At 43.7% G+C, this 22,483-nt stretch overlaps 1 protein-coding gene and 1 long non-coding RNA gene across 4 annotated transcripts; one reads left to right on the forward strand and one right to left on the reverse strand.

Moving 5' to 3' along the window:
• Positions 1–116: 116 nt before the first annotated feature.
• CEP131 (centrosomal protein 131) lies at positions 117–21,855 on the reverse strand. 3 transcript variants are annotated; one of them, XM_078862502.1, is made up of 17 exons: positions 21,624–21,855; positions 20,771–20,906; positions 19,056–19,276; positions 18,133–18,273; positions 17,492–17,617; positions 16,016–16,141; positions 15,508–15,624; positions 14,412–14,514; positions 12,656–12,857; positions 11,097–11,204; positions 10,819–10,936; positions 9,698–9,772; positions 8,502–8,644; positions 6,249–6,426; positions 5,624–5,820; positions 5,067–5,127; positions 117–253 (listed from the first exon to the last, which is right to left on the reverse strand). In XM_078862502.1, the coding sequence occupies exons 2-17, from the start codon at positions 20,901–20,903 to the stop codon at positions 212–214; spliced, it is 2,091 nt and encodes a 696-aa protein (XP_078718628.1). In that variant the 5' UTR covers positions 20,904–20,906; positions 21,624–21,855; the 3' UTR covers positions 117–211. The 3 variants fall into 3 exon arrangements, with proteins under 3 accessions (XP_078718628.1, XP_078718613.1, XP_078718621.1); XM_078862487.1 differs by lacking the exon at positions 117–253 and adding an exon at positions 3,927–4,811; XM_078862495.1 differs by lacking the exon at positions 117–253 and adding an exon at positions 3,927–4,811 and having other exon boundaries at positions 20,771–20,917.
• LOC144935765 (uncharacterized) lies at positions 921–3,233 on the forward strand. Its single transcript, XR_013637346.1, has 3 exons — positions 921–1,178; positions 1,408–1,546; positions 2,290–3,233. It is a non-coding gene; the product is annotated as an uncharacterized LOC144935765 (long non-coding RNA).
• Positions 21,856–22,483: the final 628 nt, after the last annotated feature.

A 22,483-nucleotide genomic window follows, 5' to 3' on the forward strand; every position in this document is an offset into this window, starting at 1 on the left:
TACATTTAAACCCGATTTCGTGGAATTAAAACCTGGTTTAATGAATACGAAACTCTGATCCAAGGCTTAGGCTGCTTCCTCGTCGGTGCTGCTATCGTACTCGGGGGGGGGGGGGGGGCGTCGGGCACGGGGTAGTCGTAGAATGCGGCGGGCAGGTTGGTCTTGATGAACACGACCTTCTCCTCCACAATCGTGGGCGCCAGTGAGTTCCTTAGCTTGGAATGGATGAAGCCCATCGTTGAGAAGTGCGGTTCTGCAATTAGAACCAATTAAACCGGATTTCTCCCAATCTCAGATGATCGGGTTTAATATAAAAAGACAATTAAACCCGATTGTAAAACACCCGACTGTGCCACCCTTGATTCCAGGCGCGGGTTTACTGGGTTGGGCTGCGCTTTGAGCTGTTCACCACGCAACGCGTTCACCACGCAACGCGTTGACCACGCAAGGCGTTGACCACACAAGGCGTTGACCACACAAGGCGTTGACCACACAAGGCGTTGACCACACAAGGCGTTGACCACACAAGGCGTTGACCACACAAGGCGTTGACCACACAAGGCGTTGACCACACAAGGCGTTGACCACACAAGGCGTTGACCACACAAGGCGTTGACCACACAAGGCGTTGACCACACAAGGCGTTGACCACACAAGGCGTTGACCACACAAGGCGTTGACCACACAAGGCGTTGACCACACAAGGCGTTGACCACACAAGGCGTTGACCACACAAGGCGTTGACCACACAAGGCGTTGACCACACAAGGCGTTGACCACACAAGGCGTTGACCACACAAGGCGTTGACCACACAAGGCGTTGACCACACAAGGCGTTGACCACACAAGGCGTTCACCACACAAGGCGTTCACCACACAAGGCGTTCACCACACAAGGCGTTCACCACACAAGGCGTTCACCACACAAGGCGTTCACCACACAAGGCGTTCACCACACAAGGCGTTCACCACACAAGGCGTTCACCACACAAGGCGTTCACCACACAAGGCGTTCACCACACAACGCGTTCACCACACAACGCGTTCACCACACAACGCGTTCACCACACAGGGCTGCGTGCGTGGCCAAAGCTTAAAGAGAAGAAACGCGCATTGCTCAGCCCAACCAGACCTGCTCTCCACCTGAGGACGGCTGCTTGCGTTGTGGCCGAAACGTCGTGAGAATTATTTTATTATGTTTTATTTTAATTTTATTGTTATTATTTTATTATTTCCATTCTACGTGACTTTACCGAAAGAACCAAGAAGATCAACCAGAACACCCGCACGTGGGAGCACGAGCGGCTGCGAAAGCTTCCGTGTTGAATTCTTAAAACAGCTTCGGGTAACTTTTAAACTATCTGTGTTCGTTAACTTGCCATTCATGAATCCGTTTGCCATTTTTAGAGACTTCTTAGCTCCCTGGGCTAAACACTGCATCAACATTGACGCGAAGACGATGGCGGTGACGTTGGAAGGGCTCAAATCTCCACATCGTTACGTTCTCGAGGCAGCCCAAACACACATTTACATGCTAATGAAGAAGGTAAGCACAGTATCACGTAAATATACTCGATTACCCTCTTATACTGGTAGGAACCACCTGGTTCCACCAGCCCACAGGGGATTATTGTGTCCGTCCGTTGTGCATCAAAAATGGGTGGGGTGGGGCTGGGTGGAGAGGGGAGGGGCTGGGTGGGGAGGGACTGGTCACCCCGTGGTGCCCTTATAAAACTCAACGTTTAACCTACTCACGCCGGCTTGTGCCCGCCCTCACAGTCGGGCATATTTGCGGAATACACCACGCCGCCGTTGACCCTGGCCATTGACCGAGCAACCCAACGTTCCTACCAGCTCCCTCCGCAGGAATGTGTTATTTAGGTACATACCCATCCATCATGGGCTGCATCACAGTGCTGCTCTCTCCTCTCTCCTATATATCCCCACCCTAACCCCTCCACCCCTTCTACTCTAAAAGGGGTGCTTTTTGTTTGATCATTTTTATTTTGTAAAGCGCCTTGGGAATGGCCCTGTGGCTCAGCAGTAGGGCGAGCGGCTCACATCCTGGTTGGGGGGGTTTACTCAGCCCATCATCCCTCCAGGGTTGATAAAATGTTTTCCTGTGGGGGAACTCAACACCGGTTGTCCTATGGACTTGCTCCTGCCACAAAAAGAGGAATTTCCACCACTGGCACAAGGCTGTAAACGGGAGATATTCACAGCGTTGGGAAGCATCTTAAAATGTGATTGCTTTCACACAATAACATTTGAAATGATTTGTTTTGACAGGACTCGTATCCACGCTACCTCAAGTCTGACTTATACAAGACGATGCTGGCTGGAGCTATAGTTCTATCTGCAGGAAACGCACACTCCCACTGAGAGGTTCCCAGAGTGGCTAGCCACCCTTGGGCTGCTGGACTCCCACATTGCATGATAGTGCTGGCTGCATCCACCAGTGTTGACAACTGGAAATTATGAAGGGGTACCGTCTGATTAGAGTTGATTCCATGAACATGTTTAACCCCTATAAGACCCCAATTAGGTATGTTGAACTTCTTTCGCGCCATACGCAGCCAACCGTGCTAATCGGAGGTGTGGGAAATTATCAAGTAACATTGCCGGGTTATTTTTTTTCAACTTTCGGACGCATCAGTTATTGGTCACCATGGTTGTATAGTTTTGTTCAGGTATAGTCGTGTATGATATAAATGGAGCACATTCCTACGAATAAGCAGATGCAAAATCTGGAAATTTGATCAACTACAAAATCCGAGGAAACCGAGTTCAAAGTGACGGAAACACATTTCCACATTGTTCACATTCGTAAATGTCGATGTGTTAAGTACTTGCCGGATTATCAGGTGACTAATGCGGTTATTATCACCATTTTTCATATCACGTGAGTCAGATGGAAATCGTGTTGATATCAGCTGTGATCGATGAGACTGATAGTGACTGAAGCATGCTGACATGCACATTTGTTTATGATCTTTAATTAGTTTTGTTCGTGTGTATGTGTTTATTAAGTGATGTCAGTTATTTTAATGGAACTGTTTGATTGTTTAAGGGTTTTAGATAACTTGCGAGACAATAATTAATCCTATTATGTACTCTATAGTCCATGTTTAAAGTGTTTCATTAGGAATGCATACTTACGTAACTAAATGTAGAGAGGTATTGCATAAATAGAAGTTTTATGATATTCCAAGTCTTGATATTAGTAATGCTGCAATGTGTGTCAATTCAAAACAGTACCGTCTAGCATTGTAATTTTAAATTTCAAATAAAGTGGAGACTTCACAGCATGAAACGTTTTTTAATGTATGTTGAACTTCTTTCACACCATACGTAGCCAACAATCGATAGTTGATTCGGGATTTGCATCTCTCGTTTGTTCTGTCCTATTTCTTCCAGCCATTACACTAAAATAAATAATTTCATACATCAAAACATATTCGCGTATAATTTCACGTGTGTATCGTGACCCAAAAAAAAGTTACTTTCATTGGTTGAATGTTAGATGCCCGCTGCTCATGGATGACGTTACTTCATACCTGTCAAATCCCTTAACACATTCTTGCAGAGGGAGCTGGTAGGAACGTTGGGTTGCTCGGTCATTGGCCAGGGTCAACGGCGGCGTGGTGTATTCCGCAAATATGCCCGACTGTGAGGGCGGGCACAAGCCGGCGTGAGTAGGTTAAACGTTGATTTTATCAGGGCATCACGGGGTGACCAGCCCCTCCCCACCTAGCCCCACCCCTCCCACCCCCACCCTCCCCACCCAGCCCTTCCCCTCCCCACCCAGCCCCTCCCCACCCTCCCCACCCTCCCCTCTCCACCCAGCTCCACCCCTCCCATTAAAATGTACGTGTTTTCAATAGGCTGAAATCTAGAAACATGTAAATTGACAGCAACCACACCACTTTCAAACATCACGCTCTTTTTTTATTGGTAAAATCGTAGCAAAAGGACCACAACTTACAATGACCACCTGTAGTAATGTGAATCAAGTCACTGAGCTCACCAAAATCCACACGGCCAGCAGAGAATGGCTCTGGAAAGCTCAGAGCATAGGACAGGCACTTTTGAAATTGCTTTACTTGTTTTTTCATTTATTTATTTTTACCTAAGTGACTTTAACGAAAAAACCAAAGAGTATGAATCCTTGCAGTCACGAAAACTTCAAAACTAGAATTGCTTTACTTTTGTCATAGAAGTAGGAGTTTAGTTTTTAAAAAATCTAATCAAATGCATTTATCTGATCCTAACAACACTGAAATTGTCAGTCAACGATACAAATGTTTAGATTCTATAATGTTCCCACATACAAAACATGCAATTGTTAAATACATAAACCACAGTAAAAGTATTTTAACATAAACCACAGTTAATGTATTTAACAATTATAAATATCTCAATGCCTTTATTAATTATAAATGCCTAGTGAGCTCACAATACAATGTGGCATCGAAAAGCACGCACACAAATTGGTTTCACTGCAGCCACTATTGGACTCCACTTACATTTATAATTCAATAAATACTGGGTTCCTGGGAAATAGGGGGGCACAGTGAAACATTGTCATCCCAACATCGCGACAAGGTCCATCAAATAGGATCAGTAAACAGCCTCCCTGTAACTACACTGAACCATAATGAGGTTCGCACCTCCGATGAGCACGGTTTGTTACGTGCGAAAGAAGTTCAACACACAGGTCAATAGAAACCTTACGCAGATCACTTCCCAAGTAGCTGCTTCCGCTGCTGCTCCAAGAGGCCTTCAAGATGCTCTGCGCGCTTTACAGAAGCCTGCAGCACACGACTGCCGTTAAAGCACCGTGCCACGAACCACATGGCATTTGCACTCAACTTGGAAATATGCAGCATCATCTGTTATAATAACGATCATTGGATTCTATAGTAATCCATCAAATAGCCGAGGGATTTACATTATCATAAGCCCACGCCTATCATTGACCATTTGATTATGATTATGACAATATAAAGTAAAATATGAAACTAAATGCGTGTGATTTAAAACATTAATATTTTTAGTGAACAAACCTCATGCTGCTTCCTTAAACTGTTCACCATTTCTTCTTTTTTCACAATGGCAGCTTTAACTCTGAATAATAAAACAAAATGTAAAAACTACACATTACAATAAAAAATATAGAAAATAAAACTACCAATTGCAAGACTTTATTATTAAATGTTGAAATAATTATGGCCATTTAAGGTTTCTTAAATGGGCATCAACAATGGATATTAAAATCCACGAAAATTCGAAAGTTACATTGTACCGTATTCAACAACTTAGAATTGTTATTTTTAGCAGCAGTGTCCAAAACTCAAGAAGCTAAAATATGATGAAATTAAAGAGATAAATATTGCATTTTGACATGACGTAAATTTGAGTATCAGAATTAATTAAACAAACCCATTAAGAATGTACGTGTTTTTAACAGGCTGAAATCTAAACACACATAAATTGACAACAACCACATCACTTTCCAACATCACACTTTTTAATTGGTAAAATCGGAGCAAAAGACCATAACCTGCAAAATTGAGCTCAACTTGGAATTTGTGGAGCTACGCATTCGTCTGCACGTACTTACCTCTGGTGCACTTCCTGCAACTCCTTTTCTTTATCCTGATGAACCCTCTGTATCTCTGCATGCTGCCGTGCTCTCAGCTCCGTCATCTCAGCTTGTAGGTGCCGATTCTCTTCCTCCGTCATCGCCAGTCGCTCTGCAAACTCCTGCCTCAGTACAGCACCAAGGCGATTCCGCTCTTCCATCAGTTGTGAATTCACCTGCACTCGCGTTGGCACACAACACAACACCTCATCATACACAAGGCACACAATATTGACCTATTCTTGGGTCTTTCTCTAGATGAATTTGGAAGGCCAGGCTTCGGTTAAGGGTGACCCAGAGACATATTGGAAAAAGGGTCGTTCGAATGAGTTTTCTGCAGAAAGACAGGCCAGGCATGTAGCTTGCAGCCCGATTGTTGAGATCGAAATTGGTGATGGAATGGCAACCAATTGAAAGACGTTGCCCATGAGAACGTCCAACGTGCTGATGGAGTGAAGAACTCAGCACGTGGCACAGTCAGAAGATGAATTGTGGCATCGCAGGAGAATGAGGATTGGTGACATTGTAGTGAGCCCGTCATCTAGCAGTCGAAAGATCATGGCTGATGATGATTGCGCATGTTTAGCTCTGTGAGCATTGTTACCTTATTCATTTCAGATAACTCTGCGTCCTTCTGCTGCAGCAAACCTTGGCAGCGGGCAGCCTCCCCCTCCACCTGGGTTAAGCGGGTCCTCAACTCAACAGCCTTCGACTGAGCCCTCTTCTCTGCTTGCTCCAGTTCACGCACCTCAGCCTCTTGTATTTCTCGCACACGTCGCAGCCTGACGTGAGACAAAGACAAGATAAAGATCCCCCACGTAGCCTTGACAGACTGTTACGGAAAGTGCTGTTAGCGAGCACCTATGAAGGCCGGCATGACACATGAGGGGGTGAACGGCCAATATCATGGCTGGCCGTCTTTGTCTCCCTAGTGGTGGTTTTTTACATACCACACCAGTTACTCATTTGAGACTGAGTCAACCAAGGGGAGGCCCAGGACCGGTTCAGATAATCGTCATTGGTGATGGTGAGCAGGAATTTAACTCAGGTCACTGGGTTCGTAACATAACGCGCTAACCACTACAAAAAGGCCCCCCGTATAGCCTTCATAGACTTTTGGGAGAAGTGCTGTTAGCGAGCACCTACACACAGACGTCACTATGCACCAACGTGTATAGCCAACTCCTACCGCAGACTCTCTAGCACTGACCGAGCTGGGATGTCCTTTAATTCTGCTTCACAATATTCCTGACTCCCTTTTCCCATTTGCTTCATCCCATGGTTGCACCCAAGAATAACTCACAATCTAACACCCTTGGTAGTGTGACGAACAATGATAACATTTCATAATCAACGTTTTTGGGTTAGATCGCGTTATTTATAAATGTGTCGAAACCCTCCACCACCCGACACGGCCAATCAGCAAAAAAGTGTCAAGTTGACAAAAGACAAATAGTTCACTGCTTTAGCCCACCGGTGTGTTGAAGAGTTCACTCTTCACATTTATAAATAACGCGATCTAACCAAAAAACGTTGATTATGAATATTGGTCGCAAAAGCCTACGTGTTAAAATGATAACATTGCATGTGCAATACAACCCTTGTCACCACCACAACAAAGTGTAAACACTCAATTTATTATAAAATGTAGGTTATGGATCATGTTTATTTAGAGATACCAAATCTCCTAATACTGGTGCATAGGGATCCACGGAAGAAATGCGCCTTATATATGTAAACTAGCTTTACTACCCGGCTTCACCCGAGACTTGGATTCTTGTCTTGGATTAATACGCGGCCTACGCGGAGGGTAAGGGGGGGGGGATGCGTGACGTCAGCAGGCACACTGCGTGACTATGCCGCATGCGGGTGACATCACAGATGTGACGTCACCGCTCACTTGCCCTGAATAATATATCCATTATTGCGCCCCCCAAAATACAAAAGTCTATTTTTATACTTTTTGCATTGTGTACAGTCTGGAAGCTACTCACGTGCCAAATTTCAAGTTTGTTGCATGTTGGGAAGTATGCTACACATTTCAAACACACACACATATTCACAAATTGACCTTTTATATAGATAATTATTACTGCCGTTGTAAGGCCCATAGTGTTATCAAATATAAATCAATCAGTTTGGGTGGCCGGGTGGTGCAGCGATAACGCTTGTGCCTCACACCAAGAAGAGTCTGGGTTCAATTCCACTGTGGGAGGAGGAGGGGGGGTGGTCTCCACGCGTGGGGTTTGGATGTTCTCCATCTGTTCTTCATTGGTTTTTCTCCGGGTTCTGCGGTTTCCTACCATAGCTTAAATCATACAATTCAATATGTGTTGGCCAAACATCTCAATGTCGAGTCTTTAGATTCAGTCTGCCTTTTCTGGGTAAAGAAGTACAGTTTTCCCTCGTTATTCACAAGTTGTACGTTCTGGAGATGGTCGTGAGTAGCACATTTTGCAGATAATTATCTGGGCCTACGAAAACGTATATTTTTTATTAATTACCTTAAATAAATATATCATATTCAATACATGAAATTATCCCATCACTTTATCTCGTAACTTTATCTCAACACTTTCTCACATCACGTTCTCTCTCGTAACTTCATCTCTAATCACTTTATCTCCCAACATTTTATATCTCACCACCCGCACTTCCGATGAGCTCAGTTGCCTATGTACGGAGAGAAAGAAGTTCAACATACATACATACATGCATCACTTTATCTCATCAGTTTCTCTCTCTCTCTCTCGATGCAGTAGTCACGTGGACTTCCAGATGCATACCGCTGACAGCCGAAATCGCGGACAGCAAGTTCGCGGATAACGAGGGAACACTTCAACGCACATTACTCGACCTGTTTTCGGCTGCACGATCACACTCTTGGCGCGCAGCTGTAGCATCGTCCTCCAGCCGCCGGATGACCATCTCAATCTCCTCATCGCGAGTCTTGCGAACCTCCTCGCGCAACTCCCGCTCACGACTGAGCAGCCAGGCCTCCTGCATCACCAAAAGAGGTGTTTTCACGTGCCATTTTTAAATCATCTAGTGCAGACCTTAAATGTGCATTGGACTTCTATTCCACCATACGTAGCCAACCGTGCTCATCGAAGGTGCAAATCCTATATGTTGCTGGATCTAAATTATAAACAATGCAAAAATAAATGAAAAAATTGTTATAAATTGTCAAAGTGATTTATTGCTCCAGGAGCATTCAGATGGTGCTCACCTTTTTTTACAGCCTTGAGCTGGTGGTAAAAATTCCACATTCCTCTGTCAGGGATGAGTCTTTTCATAGCACAACCACTATTGACTTCCCCACAAAGTGGTACTTATTCTTTTAAACCCCAGAGGGATGATGGGCTAAGTCAACCCCCAACCAGAATTCGAACTCACAACCTTCCAATTGCGAGCCGCTCACTGTTGAGCCACTCAGCCGGTTACTCTGAACCAATAATCACTGAGATGAAGGTTTCCATTGGTGAAGTCGGCAGTGGTAATAAACTTGCATTAATAGAACAGATGACTACTCACCATGACCTGCAGACTTACAACAAATTTGATTTAACACTTAGGCTTTCGCGACCAATATTATACATAAAGGTTTTTGGGTTAGATGGCTTAAATATAAACGTATCATTAACCCACCATCACTCCGACACAGCCAATTAGATGAAGGTTTGTCACATAAACAAAAGTTCCAATGAGTTACTACTTCAGCGCACCGGTGTGTCAGAGAGTAAACCCACAACATTTACAATTTGAGTACGACGTTTCGCTGGCGATTACAACCAGATTCATCAGGCGATTTGACAAAATTGTGAAGAAGTCTCCCTGTTTCTGGACTTAATTTATATTTACGTGATCTCATCCAAACACCTTCATTACGAATTACAACAAATTTGTCAAAAGGTGTTGTGATTATGATAATTGGTTCTTTACCCTTCTATCTGGCAACAAAACTTGTTGCCAGATAGAAGGGTAAAGAACCAATTATCATATTTTTACTGGCAAATGAGGTTCCCGTGTTGTGATTAGTTGCGGATTTCAAACCTGTTTTTTCCTGTAGTTTTCTTCCCAAGTCTGTTTCTCAATTTCAAGTCGCTCTTTATACCCCAGCAATTCTACCTACACAAGAAACGCCGGCACATTAATTCGTCATGTGTGCCAGAAAAAAGTACACCAAGCAGATTTGTCAATGTTGAAATCGGTACTATAGTTTAAACATGCCACCATCTTCCCAACAGAAGTTACTCATGTTTTGGCCCGACAACAATTTGAATTTCTAGCAACGGTTTAGTAGTAATAGGTCAAATATTGTAACTATGTGGATCATGTGCTCCAAATATTTAAATACCATACGTTGTTATCGATGTTAATTGAGAAAACATATTCTATGGTTACATATACAAGATCCCTAATAGTGAGACAACCAGACACAAACACAAAGATTGTGCTTCAAGGGCTTTTTACAAAACATGTTTTGAAGTACATATACTTGTATTTTGCATGCATGAATGTTGAACTTCTTTTGCACTGTAAGTAACCAACCATGCTAATCGAAGGTGCAAATGTAATACTTTATTAATATCTAAAGTCATGACTATTATGGTTTAACCTAATAATTAAAAACTTTTTTTCTAACATTGTGATATGGTACTCCCCTGATAATCCATATGAAAGTTCAAATGAGCATTGGGGCAATCCTCATTTCCAGTTTACAACCCTGATCCAGAGTTGGATATTCTACATTTCTCCGGCGAGGGCGAGTCTCTGCATAGGACAACCACTGTTGATATTCTTGGTTCTTTTGGTAAAGTCACATAGAAGGAAAATAATAAAAATACAATTCTCACAACGTAAGATTTTTCTTTTCTTTTCACACCTGATGATGATTGCTTGTGTTGCAATCGAAACGTCGTGAGAATTGTATTGTTTTATTTTTATTAGTTTATTATTTCCCTTCTACGTGACTTTACCGAAAGAACCAAGAATATGAATCCCTGCAGTCACGAAAGCTTGAAATCGAAATTTAACCACTGTTGACTTCCCACAAAGTGATGATGGCCTAAGCCAACCCACCTAGCCACCTGGCTGGTCAATAATATGTATGGATATTCCACACAGAGACCAGGAGCTTTATTTAGAGTTCTTGAATTGGCATTGAACTCCACCTGGTGTCGTTTTTCCTGCTCTTCTTTGGCATGGTGGTACTCTTCTTTTAGTGCCTGGCAGGCTGTAATAGAATTCCTCTCCAGTTGTCTGCGTAGTTCCTCCAGATCAGCCCTCTGCCTGTATAGCCACAGGTGCAGAATAGGACTCGATCAAGCAGAAAAGCATTACCTTTGAATGTGTGTCTACATAGGTATCACTTATTGACTCGTTGGAAAAATGTGTACACTAAATGTGGAACACTAAATGTCGTGCAGAAATGCGCTGCGTTGTGGCATACCTGTGAGCCTGCTCGCTCAGTCGTTCTTTTTCTTGGCTCAGCTCTGCGGCAATTCTCAGTCTCTGTTGGTGCAGAGCTTTCTGTTCCTCCATCAACGCCTGCTCATAGCTTCTCATTCCAAACAGCACGTGACACACTGCATGACGCCATAGCCAAGAAGAATTTCTAACGCAAAATAACAAGACCCTATCTGCAGAACACATGATATAATAAGTATTTAAAAAAACACATTTTATTTTTCCAAGTAAGGCCCACAAAATAGCTCTATTTCAGAAGTGACCCAGCCACAAATGATAGCTCAATGAAGTGGCTTAGCATCACTTGGAAGTTTTTAGCAACATGCCAAATACGCATGTTGATTCTAAATGTGGAGGGAAAAACCGGAGGACCCAGAGGAAATTCCACGCAACCACGGGGAGAAGAGGCAAACTCGAAATATACAGGCGTCAGGGTCGGGATCGAACCCACGACCTCCTGTATACCTAGTGAGGTAGTTAACATCTCACTGTAGCACAGGTAGGTGGCTCAGTGGTAGAGCGGGTAGTTCGCAATCAGAAGGTTGTAAGATCCAATCTTGGTTTGTTTTTTTTTAATATTCAGCAAGTTGACTCTGTCCATCATCTGTTCTGGGAACATTAAATTGAGTACCACTTTGTGGGACATCAAGAGTGGTCCTATAGGAGACCCGCCCCCCTTGTCACAGGAATACGTAATTTCTACAGCTGCTTCCCTTCCGGGTACGCTGGTTTGCTGTTGAATGCCAAATGCTCATAAATGGTAGTTGCCAAACAAGCAAGGAAAGATTATAATCTTTAATTATCTTAAAAAATGGGCTTAAAGATTCAGTGACGCTTTCTGCGGTAAATAATTGGCATTGTAGACTGAGCAGGGAAGCGAAGAATAATGTACACAGCAGGGTTGCAGGGGCATTACATAAAAACAACTCAAATAACTTGAATTTGCCATGAGCCTTAGAAATGTAACAAACGTCTTCTTGGTTCTTTCGGTAAAGTCACGTAGAAGAGAAATAATAAAATAATAAAAATAGAACATAATAAAATACAATTCTCACGACGTGTCGGCCACAACGCAAGCAGCCGTCCTCAGGTGAAGAACAGAATCTTCTCGACAGACCTGCTCTCCACCTGAGGACGGCTGCTTGCGTTGTGGCCGAAACGTCGTGAGAATTAAATTTTATTATGTTTAATTTTTATTATTTTATTATTTCCCTTCTACATGACTTTACCGAAAGAACCAAGAAGATGAATCCCTGTAGTCACGAAAGCTTTAAATCGAAATGTAACAAACGTCTCAAAAGCACAGAATAGCATAGGAAGAATAGAAGAGAATAGAAAGGACCATGAAAGGGAAGGAGACAAGTATCCATTAAGGTGGCCAGAGAGCACGGCGTTTGATAGGAGAGTTTTAAGGAGAGGCTGAAAAGCAGAGAGAGAGGTGACCATGCATAGTTGCCTGGGGAAGGAGTTCCAGAGAGTGGTGGCATAGTAGCTACACGATGGCCATCATATAACATAACAGGGAGATGGAATACTACCCACTGCTTTTGTGCCACATCTCTCTCCCGCTGGCATGCAGCTTCTTTTTCCTTGTCCAGTTGGGCTCGGAGCTCCTGGATTTGCTGCACATAACGCTTGGCAGCACGCTCATCGCTCGCTTGTAACTCGGCTTCATGAAGTCCACTGAGTCGTGCCAGTTCCTGTTTGTGTTTGCTGATCAGTTTCTGGATCTCTGGCTCCAGGCCTGGAATGACGAAGATACGTTTATGTCACATTTTGCGGTCATAAACCGATGCCATATCAGAAACAGGTTACGTCCATGAATGAACATTTTTTTTAGTGCAGTCCTACTAATTACAGCAAACGACTGCAGATTTACAAACTTCCACAAAGTACGAGAAAGGACCCCCTCTCACCCGTGCTGGTGGGCACTGGGGTAGAGGCGAGTTGGCGGGGGAGGGGGAATGGAGGGGAGCCCGGACTAAGGGTGGGGGCATGCAGGAGGGGGGGATGGTGCGGGAGTGGGGGGGGATGGCATGCAAGGCGCGCGGGTGGGGGTGCACGGGGGAGCCATAAGGGGGGGCGACTGGTGGGGGGCCTGTGGGTGAGGGGGGGTCCTTTGTCGTACTTTGCAGTAAATTTGCGGGAGTTTGTGGTACTTTGTGATAAGTATGTGGTAGTTTACGTTCATTAACAGGACCAGTAAATGTGCACTACCTTGCGGCAAATTTGCGGCAGTTTGCGGAAATTAGTAGGACCTATCTTAAGAGCTCTGGTAGCACGGAATGGACGACTCATGCAGAAATTACCATATGCATTGCTCATCTGTAGAGGCAGCGAGGAGCCATTGGATGGCATTACGAGTGTAGTAGAACCACGCGGGGACGAGGAATTCTATAAGGGCTGTTGCCGTTTAATAAAACACTCTTACACTCGGCATCCTACGCTCACACCCGTGTAGGTGCACTCTGTCTCGGTCCTTTACCCCGGACACTGATCACTATTTGGGTTCAACCCTCGACTACCCTTTGGGCTCTCTTACTCGTCTGTCCGGAGCAGGGGTTCAACCAACACCGCTCCGTGGCGAGGAGAGAGACCCTCTTCCAGCCGATCCTTACCCTCGCTCCCTACGACGATCCCCCTCCGTCACGGCCCCCCCCTTAAGAACCCTTTGGGAGGCTCCTCCCCCCTGCTCGGCTCCGCCCATATTCCCGAAGGTGCTCTCCAAAGCCCCTTACGTAACCCGTGACGTTGCGTCATCCTTGACTGTCAACTCTGAGTTGCGGCCACTACGTCTGCAAATTTGCGCGCGTTATAAATTGAACTATTATTATTAACCCGCTCGCACCTCCTCCTGGTCGCACCCTCATTGGCTACTCACAATACTCCTCCTCTACACAAGCAGGCTACTCATACACATATCGTTTAAATTTTTGAGTGCTAAAAATTAGTTATTAAAATGGTCCAAGTAGGAAAATGTCTTTAATAAAATGTGTGATATAACATCAAAATATTAGTTTTTTTCTGTATTTCCTTAGATTGATTACACATATTACTATTCTTGTAATGTCATAAAGTGACTTATGAGAAATTAAATGATCATCATCAGCCATAAGGAATCCATTCATGGATGTGCCATGTCACATCATCTCGTTGTGGAGTTTGAAACATAACGTCATCGCCAATTAAATCCTTTTGACAACCAAATGTCAGAAAGCATTACAGAATCAATGTGTATGCATGATTTTTCTTCCTTGTGCAATGAAAAAAACATTAGAAAATAAATGTGCATTGTTACCTTTTACTGTTATTTCTTTTATTTTTTTGGTCTTTTCATCGATCCACTTTTCTCTTCTCAGTTTTTCTGTTGCTGCCATTACATCCTTCAACCTCTTTACCTCCTGTGGAACAAATACCATGCATAAATGTCTCATGATACGTGTTCATGTATTCAGAGTGGTATCAAATAAACTGACTATACTTATGGAACGTATCGTTATACCATCGCTGTATGGTATTAAAACGATGGCAGATTGTTGTCCTGTTAGCCAGTCAGTATCCTTTATTTAACCCAGAGGTCGGCAACCAAAATAACAAGAAGAGACATTTTTTGATCAAATTGGGTAAAAAAAAATCAATAATACGAGAGCCGCAATGCACTGTGTGGTGAATAAGAGATGGTGGTCCTAAATAAATAACGCCACGAGGCAGTCTTTAAAGAGACGCATTCGGCTCCGGAGCCGCAGGTTGCTGACCCCTGATTTAACCAAATAACACATTCCTGCGGAGGGAGCTGGTAGGAACGTTGGGTTGCTCGGTCAATGGCCAGGGTCAACGGCGGCGTGGTGCATTCCGCAAATATGCCCGACTGTGAGGGTGGGCACAAGCCGGCGTGAGTAGGTTAAACGTTGAGTTTTATAAGGGCACCACGGGGTGACCAGCCCCTCCCCACCCAGCCCCACCCCTCCCCACCCAGCCCCGCCCTCCCACACCAAACCCCTACCCACCCTCCCCACCCAGCCCCTCCCCATCCTCCCCACCCTCCCCACCCAGCCCCTTCCTGTACGACGGACACAATAATCCCCTGTGGGCTGGTGTAACCAGAAGGTTCCTACCAGTAAAAGAAACCCATTGTGATATATGAAAGGTTGCCTATTTTGCAAGGGCGACTTGGGTTACATAAAGACAAAATAAGTTATTCAACATTGAAGAAATCTACACTAACTTGTAAAACTGTCCATGGAATACAAGCAGCCGAATTCAGTGGAGAACAATACATCACGTATTATATACTGGGATATAAAGGGTGGTTAGTGGTCAGTAAGGAGGCGAGACATAGACTGTTCAATGTATCAAAGTTCAATAATAAAGTGGTAGGGGGAAATGCCAAAAACCTTTTCATGCTGCTCTTGCATATGCTGAAGGCGTCTTGCATACTTCCCGTCAATGTGCTGCAGTTCTTTCACAACCGACTCACACTTTTCACTCAGGTTCTTCTTATCTTCAATTAGCTAGTCACAAAGAGATAAAGCAATGTAACAACGACTGAATTTTTATTTAAAGCTTTCGTGACTGCAGGGATTCATACTCTTGGTTCTTTCGGTGAAGTCACGTAGAAGGGAAATAATGAAATAATACACATATAAAACTATACAAATTCTCACGACGTTTCGACTGAAATACAAGCAATCATCATCATGTGTGAAATCCACAACAAGAAAATTTGAAAAAAGTCGCGGTTTTTTCCTAACGTCAGCACCACGAACAGCGATTTGGCAGTTTGAATTTCTTACTGTATTTACGTTGAATAATGCTGAGCTTGCTTTACTTAAGATCAACATTTATTTGTCAAGAGCGATGATGACGATGATGATGATAATTATAGTGGAAGAGAGGGGAAACCTGGTCAATGAAGGAGAGGTGGCGCTGGATGGCTGTCTCATAATGCTCCTTTTGTCGTTGGAGTTGAAGTTGCCTCTCGCGATCAGCATCCTTTGCATACCTAACTGTGAGTTCCTTCTGCTGAGCCTAGATATCGATGGAAAGACCGCTTCAAAAAACACATCGGTTTGTGTTTGTTAAACGTTAAGGACACTGCGCTAAAGTTAAACTACAAGGCATAACAATCGTGAGTTTTGTTGTGTAAAATATAAGTAGTGATAAAACAAGCAAACAATAATATCCTTTTCATGTTTGTTTCCACGTAGGAAGTAAGATGATTTTACACATCCCAATAAGCCACGTAGCCTAAAGTTAACCAGATCACAGTTCGATGAGATGTCACATTTTTTTGCAAGGAAACGTGGGTAACCTTACATTAATGAAGCTCATTTTTTTTTATCAGCTTTTGGTAAAGTGAACCTGAAATTTGCACGTGATGTTTCAGAGTTTAGAACTCCAATTTACAACAGACAACACCCGTTAACATTCTGTTTTTAATTACTTGTTGGCTGTAAGTACATACAGAATCAATCAATAATAACGTCCAGCCCAATCCACTGTTAGATGTAAGCCTCTTATACCACGTCAGTCATTAGGGTTGTTTGAGCATACCTCGCCACGCTGGTGAGTAAGAGGCACTACATTCTCATAAGTTCTAGCATTGAATCGCGATTCAATCCCTGAAATTTAATATAACTCTTAGCAGGATCGTGGGATGGACAGAATCGTGGTGGGTTCTGGGATGCGTGGAACCTGGCATGGCATAAACTGGCCTGTGGGGTTTGGCCAGCCTAATCATAAGTGATACCAGCTGCTTGAAATTAGTGTCAGCAGGCTTGTATCGTCCAGAATAACAATTGCTATTCTTCTTGACTTAAAGCTTTCGCGACTGCAGGAATTCATATTCTTGGGTCTTTCGGTAAAGTCACATAGATAGGTTAAAAGAAATTAACAAAAAATATAATTGCTATTCTTGTCGATACTGAAAAGCTGGCATCAGGTCAATGTTTTATTTACTCACAACTCTAACGGAAGCACAACTGATGATGAATAGCCAATAGGGGTTTGAGAGGTGGATCCTGGATTAGAAAACATCGATGATTGACAACCATAGATTGATGAAGGAGCTGCTGACAATTTGATTGGAGTTAACCTTGAAATGTTTCTCAAGAAAACATTTTCAGTTGGGAGTACCATTTCTCCTCGCATACTTATAATGCAGTTATCCTTACAAATATTTTATCCAATACTCGCATCCACATCTTATGAAATGTAATTTCCTCACACAAAGTCTTCAATGCACCTCTGCACATTATGTACTCACATATGCCCATTTACTTTATTCCATAACTTGTAAGTGTGATTAAAACAATGCACACATCTATCATTCACAAACATAAACGATAGCACAAAGTGCCACATTTTGCCACAACGCACCAGAGCAGTCTGCAGCATATGGACACTCCTTCTCTTCTCTTCCAGCTCCAGTTTCATCTTTATTAAGGTACTTGTCACTTCTGCCGATTCTTGCTCAATCTGGGAAAAATATCTTTCTTCACATACCTGGTGCACACAAACATACCGTACAGGTATTGTCAAAGTATTGCTCAATCTTCTACTGCAGATATACAAAACAAACTAAAACACAGTTCAAAAAGCATAACCGTGATGCTACAAACCAAGTAATTTCTTAAATTGCCAAATGCAGCGGTGAGAAAAAAAAGTCAAATCAAAGTGATTACCCACTCAACGAATTCAAGGACGCACTCACCTTCTGTTCCATGGTGGAGATAACAATAACACAATACAATGGCATGTATCCAGGAAACACTGGGCTAGGGATGGACATCTTCTGGTCTTTTTGGTTATCCGTTTTTGCATTCTATGATTATACCGGAGAACAACCCGTGCAATCACGTGTACCTCACCAAAATTGTGCATGTTTAATATGCAAGTTTTTTTTTGCAGCCGTTTGTAACCCGAGTGGGATTTCATTAAAACAAGCATACAATATATAACATTGGAATGTTTCCACGAAGTGCTTACGTAAAAACTGTAATGCAGAGAAACAGACTTACCTCTGCTGGAAGTGGTGAAACTAAAGTCGTGGTGATATCTTGCGCATTTTTCTCCATCTGCTCCAATGTCTCCATGAGATTGGTTAATGCGGCATTGGAGGGCACGGCTGTCTCAGTAGGGCTGCCCATGGGCGATTCCCCCTGCACACCAGGCAGTTAAACAATGTAGTTACCAAACCGTGCTTAGCTGTAGTAATAATTATAAACCAAAAATGTTCATTTTCATTTTTACTGTTATATGTGAATCAAAAAAATTAACGCAAGTGATAGACACAAAATATATAAGATGAAGCAGTAATACTTTATTGGGTAAAGATGTATGATGGAGTATACTTCAACGCCACATTAGACGTGGTTAATTGGCCATCAGCAACTTCACCCAAGTTGAGAACCGCAGTGTGCTGGGTAGACCGAGTCCTTCACATGAGTTGAGGTATCATCAAGTGAAGTTAATGGGGATAGCAGCGATAGAAGAGTGATACGGAGGTAACAGACCGCCGGTAAGCGAGTGACGGTTGTGAACCAGTGAGTTTGGATATTTATACAGGTAGGAACAACAGTACCACACTGCCCACCATGGATTATTTGTCTGTCTGTCGTGCATATTTGTCTGTCGTGCACGAATGCGCTGTCCAACCAAGTTCCTACCTGCCCACTCTGAAGGAACGTGATCAATTAATCTGACTTCTTTGAGTTGAACTATATTGGTAAGAGTGAGGTAGGAACTGAGTGCTCCACCCCAGATATGACAACAGTATTCCAGCTGCAGCCAAATGTGCAATTTGTAAAGTAGTACAGCAATCACAACAATCCTTTGGAGTTCGCAAGTCATTAAAATCTCAGACATAGCGAGTAGGGAGTTAGCCTAACGGCTTGTCGATAAACCACTGGTCAAATCGCAGTAGGGGCAACATGGCTCTTACCTTGTCAATCCACGCGTACTTGTCGGGCTTAGGCGATGTATCAGGTTCGTCCTCCAGCAACTTCAGGGTCTCCAGAAGATCCCCAAGCGTGGACGCGCGGGCACGTGGGTTCACATGAGGTGACGCCTCTTCGCCCAAACCTTGTTTTGTGCAGACCAACCCGTGGGTGTTTTTCTCCCTCGAGGTGTCGCCGTTTTTAGCCGCTCTTTCAGAACTGTCACCTATTTGTGGGGGCGCGAGAGAGAAGAAAAGACAAAACCATTGAATAAATCACCTCCGATTAACAACGGTTGGCTGCGTACGGTGCGAAAGTTCAACGTACATATCGGCGTCCACTCGTGAGCGTTAAATACACGACGACGCAATATTGGGGGGGAATGTTTCATAACTGTTATTGTACGTATGTTGAACTTTTTCGTAGTCCACCGTGCTAATCGGAAGCGCGTTATTACATACCCTGTCAACCCATACGGTTTTGCCATATTCTTGTACAGGGAAATTGAGTTTTCAGGTCCATATGGCGTACAGCCGTTTCAATACGGGCAAAAAAAAGTGTCAATTTGTTTGTGTTTCTCCCTCGTGATGTGACTTTGTAGGATGAACGCTGAGATTTATAAAGGACATGGGGTGACCAATAAGGTCTGAATTGGTCTGTAATAATGTAGGGCACTGACAAGGGGTTGACAGGTATGTTAAGGAGCCGTCCATAAATGACGTCACGCACCTGGGGGGGGGGGGGGTCAGACATTTGTGACGATGTGTGACGAGGGGGGAGGAGGGGGTTTGAGAAATGTCACATCAAAATGCGCAACTTTAAATAAATATAGAATTGTTATAACACTAATTTTTATTTATTTTCATTATTAACTATTTGATTATTTAAATGTACTAAGGTCACCTTTTATTTATTCCATGAAGGAGCATTTTGCTTCTCCATGGCAGAATGGAGAAGCATATATTTTGAAAAAAAAATTAATGATTGTTAATAAACATTTTGATTCTAATTATTCTACCAGGGCTTTTCATTCTGTGGAATTATTATATGATTGTTATATTTGTACTCTCCATATTTCTTCGTTCTACTACAAAGTTTCAAGTATTTTTTTATAGTTATAATTACTTTTAATATTTTATAATTGTAAGATAATTTCAATATAATATTCTGAACATCTGCAGCTTTTGAACTGCAGACGTTGAATATTTAAGTGAATTTTATGCAAAATTTAAGCTTTCCAATGTCTCCTTTTTAAAACGTGTTTCATCCTACATCAGAGTGCAGCGCCACATTAAATACGCACTACAATGACAATAGTACTGGTAGGGACCTCCTGGTTACACCAGCCCACAGGGGATTGTGTCCGTCCGTCGTGCAGAGAGGGGCTGGGTGGGGAGGGACTGGGTGGGGAGGGGAGGGTGGGGAGGGGCTGGGTGTGGAGGGTAGGGCTGGGTGGGGAGGGTGGGGAGGGGCTGGGTGGGGAGGGTGGAGAGGGGCTGGGTGGGGACCGAGCAACCCAACGTTCCTACCAGCTCCTTCCGCAGGAATGTGTTTTAAAGCGATTTGAAGCATGTTTTTTTGGGGGGGGCAGAGCTTTGTGACGTCATATTTGAGGGGTGGGGGGGTCTGACTTTTTGTGACGCCGATGGGAGAGGGGGGGGGTCAAAAATCGTCCAAAATCGCGTGACGTCATTTAAGATTCGTTGCGCAACATCATCACCTGCATTTCTTGGGGTCTTGGAACTCTTCGCCGTGACAGGATTCAAAGGCGACGTTCTCCGTTTGGTGTCAATTCTCTCGTCTGCGCTTCGTAAATCTTGCGCAGAGACTCGCTCAGTCCTTCTTCTTTGCATTTCCTGAAATTGTTCTAACATGTTAATCGCTGCGTTAGTGTATGGGTATTGAGATTCGTGAAGTCGTTACAGTATTTATCTTTTGATTTAAAGCTTTCGTGACTGCAGGGATTCATATTCTTGGTTCTTTCGGTAAAGTCACGTAGAAGGGAAATAATAAAATAATATAAATATAAACCAATACAAATTCTGATGATGATTGCTTGTGTTGCAGTCGAAACGTCGTGATAATTTTTATTGTTTTATAATTATATCGTTATTTATCATGAAAGTGAAAGCAATAGCAAATTAAAGCGTCACTCCCTTGACGCCTCAATAGGTACGGCGTGATATACGTACACACGTGTCGTTGCGTGTTTGCTATGTCATCATATTACATCCTGGACAACCTTTTAAAGCGAGTAATTCCATCTCAAAGGGGGATTTTCTTGGTAGCAATATCTTAATAAATTTAAATAAATAAAAAGTATCGGCCACGGTCGAACCGAGCGCAATACTTGAGCGATTAAGTACAGGCTGGCCCTGATGTCTTGTGACCCCCCATTTAATTCTCTAAAACTGTATATTTTAAAAGTAAGGATTATGTAAAATGTTTTTTTTATGTGTTATGGGTCAATTCATTAAGGGGTCACAATACATCCGGACCACACTGTACAACAGCCGTCCAGTAATAAAATCGTGGCTTTACCGTAAGCCGAATAAAAAGGCAAACATACTTACTGCGCGACCACTTAGTTGTGTGTGCACACGTTAAATGCACAGCAAAGAGAGCGATGAGACGAATTTCTCGCGAATTGTTCAGCGACCAGAACGACGGCAGCGCCACGCGATCAACTCGGGGCCTTCTCCTCGCCTAGGGCCGCCAGCTCGACCAGGCCGCGTTGCCATGGCGACCCGCGACCAGGCCGCGTTGCCATGACGACCTGCGACGCCTCGCCGGCGGCCATTGCGAGTCACGTGGCGCGTTGCCGCGGCAACGGGTAGGGACGCTGCACGCGAAGTACATGGAGTCAGCTGTTACACAGTGCACAGAGTACACGTGTTAGCTGGTACACAGAGTACACGTGTTAGCTGGTACACAGTACACAGAGTACACGGGTTAGCTGGTACACAGTACACAGAGTACACGGGTTAGCTGGTGCACAGCACACAGAGTACACGAGTTAGCTGGTGCACAGCACACAGAGTACACGGGTTAGCTGGTACACAGTACACAGAGTACACGGGTTAGCTGGTACACAGAGTACACGTGTTAGCTGGTACACAGTACACAGAGTACACGAGTTAGCTGGTGCACAGCACACAGAGTACACGAGTTAGCTGGTGCACAGCACACAGAGTACACGGGTTAGCTGGTACACAGTACACAGAGTACACGGGTTAGCTGGTACACAGAGTACACGTGTTAGCTGGTACACAGTACACAGAGTACACGGGTTAGCTGGTACACAGTACACAGAGTACACGAGTTAGCTGGTGCACAGCACACAGAGTACACGGGTTAGCTGGTACACAGTACACAGAGTACACGGGTTAGCTGGTACACAGAGTACACGTGTTAGCTGGTACACAGTACACAG

This window comes from Lampetra fluviatilis, chromosome 1 (genome assembly GCF_964198595.1).
Source record: "Lampetra fluviatilis chromosome 1, kcLamFluv1.1, whole genome shotgun sequence".
Classification (NCBI taxonomy): Eukaryota; Metazoa; Chordata; class Hyperoartia; order Petromyzontiformes; family Petromyzontidae; genus Lampetra; species Lampetra fluviatilis.

Bases quoted from the DNA above. Each gene is read 5' to 3' on its own strand.
- CEP131 (XM_078862487.1), bottom strand. From the start codon at position 20,903: ATGCAAAGAAGAAGGACTGAGCGAGTCTCTGCGCAAGATTTACGAAGC. The intron at 19,277-20,770 runs GTGATGATGTTG...CCCCACAAATAG, and splicing joins CAAGACCCCAAGAAATGCAG to GTGACAGTTCTGAAAGAGCG. The intron at 14,515-15,507 runs GTTTTTGGCATT...TTTGTTCCACAG, and splicing joins TGCAAGAGCAGCATGAAAAG to GAGGTAAAGAGGTTGAAGGA.